At 61.6% G+C, this 1,389-nt stretch overlaps 1 protein-coding gene across 1 annotated transcript in view; it reads right to left on the bottom strand.

The window, feature by feature from the left end:
* The window catches only part of LOC104984458 (testis-specific serine/threonine-protein kinase 1-like), a 2,669-nt gene extending 1,286 nt beyond the window's left edge, over positions 1 to 1,383 (bottom strand). Inside the window, exon 1 of the mRNA XM_010834184.1 lies at positions 3 to 1,383. Coding sequence (XP_010832486.1) covers positions 3 to 301 — 299 coding nt within the window. The 5' untranslated portion in view covers positions 302 to 1,383. The remainder of the gene's footprint in view (positions 1 to 2) is intronic.
* Between the last annotated feature and the right edge of the window lie 6 nt (positions 1,384 to 1,389).

Here is a 1,389-nt window from a genome sequence, read left to right as displayed (position 1 = left end):
ACTCAAGGAGGTCACCCTGGACCCCGAGTTCCATGACGATGTAGACCTTGCCATCTGAAGTCTCGAAGATCTCGTAGGTCTTGATGATGGAGCGGTGGTTTAGCATGGCCAGAATCTCAATTTCCCGGGGAAGGAATTTCTCCAGGAAGTCCGTGGGGGCTTTCTTGCGGTCGATGATCTTGACCGCCACGTTGAACTTGAGGCGCTCAGAGTAAGCGGATTTGACTTTGGCGTAGGAGCCCTCTCCCAAATTGATCCCCATGATGTAGCCTCGTCGCTTGAGGACGGCAGCGTCATCCATGGTGCCGGGAGCGCCCGGTGCCCCTGAGGCTGCCCTCTACATCCCTGCGGGACATGAGCCAGCGCGTCCTCATCTACACTGTGGACAGAGTCCTCTGGGCTGCCCGGGCCTCCCGTCCCTGCCTCCTAGAGGCCAAGGCTCTGGGGTGGAATGTTCAGCACTGTTTCCCGGGTGACTTCAGTGGGTGAAGTCATAAAGGAGGAGTGCCCTGTGGAATGGGTCTCCGGCCTGAGCCCCTCAGACTCGGAACCTTGCAGCAGACGGAGGGCCAGCGGAGCATGGGAGCCGAGGTAGGAGGGGGCTGCGGGGACTGCATCGGCTCACCCAAGCCTCCACACCAGAGCCAGGACTGCTGGGGGCGGGGGGCAATGGGCTGATGATTTCCTGCACCCCAGGGAATCCCTACAAACCCAGGGCAACCGTCCCAACCATCTAGGTCTCAGCAGCAAAGAGGAGACGCTCAAGTGAGGACTGCCTGCGAGGGTTTAACAAGAGGATGATCTCCCCACATGGAGCCGTGTCGAGAACCCTGAGTGGGTGATGGGCCCTCGGATGAAGGGATGGTCATTTCTGGAACCCAGAGACAGTGGTGCCGGGAGGGCCACCTTGACCAAGGCAGTGACCTAGATCATCTCCCCCAGGGAAGGGGCTGGGGAACACCTCCCTGACCTCTTGCTCCCTGCAGCCCTGGAAATCCTCCGCAGTGTCCAGGCAGGTGGGCTGAGAAGGGGGCTGGGGCAGGAAGGGTCCCCTCCGCCCTCTTGCTGCATGGTCTGGCTGGACTTTTCACTGCCCCGTGCTGCTCTCATCTGAACCTTCTCTGGCCAGCTCTGCTGGGGACAACTGATCGGGTCTCTGCCCTTGGCTGTGAGCCCCCTCCGGGGGCCTGCCCTGCCATAGCCTGGGTTGGGCTCCCAGGGCAGGTCTGGGGGTTGGGGAGAAGGTGGGCCTGGACTCCTCTGAGAGCAGCAGCTGCTCCCAGAAATGCCCTCTGAGGACAGGCAAACAGGGCCTGTTGAATGGGAACCACCCTTCCCGCCAGCAGTGGGTCCTCTCTGCTCTGGGCCTTGCTGTAGGGAAGGGCGGGG

Source organism: Bison bison, unplaced genomic scaffold, assembly GCF_000754665.1.
Source record: "Bison bison bison isolate TAMUID 2011002044 unplaced genomic scaffold, Bison_UMD1.0 scf7180017845395, whole genome shotgun sequence".
Lineage (NCBI taxonomy): Eukaryota > Metazoa > Chordata > Mammalia > Artiodactyla > Bovidae > Bison > Bison bison.
This window is presented reverse-complemented; position numbering and strand designations above follow the sequence as displayed.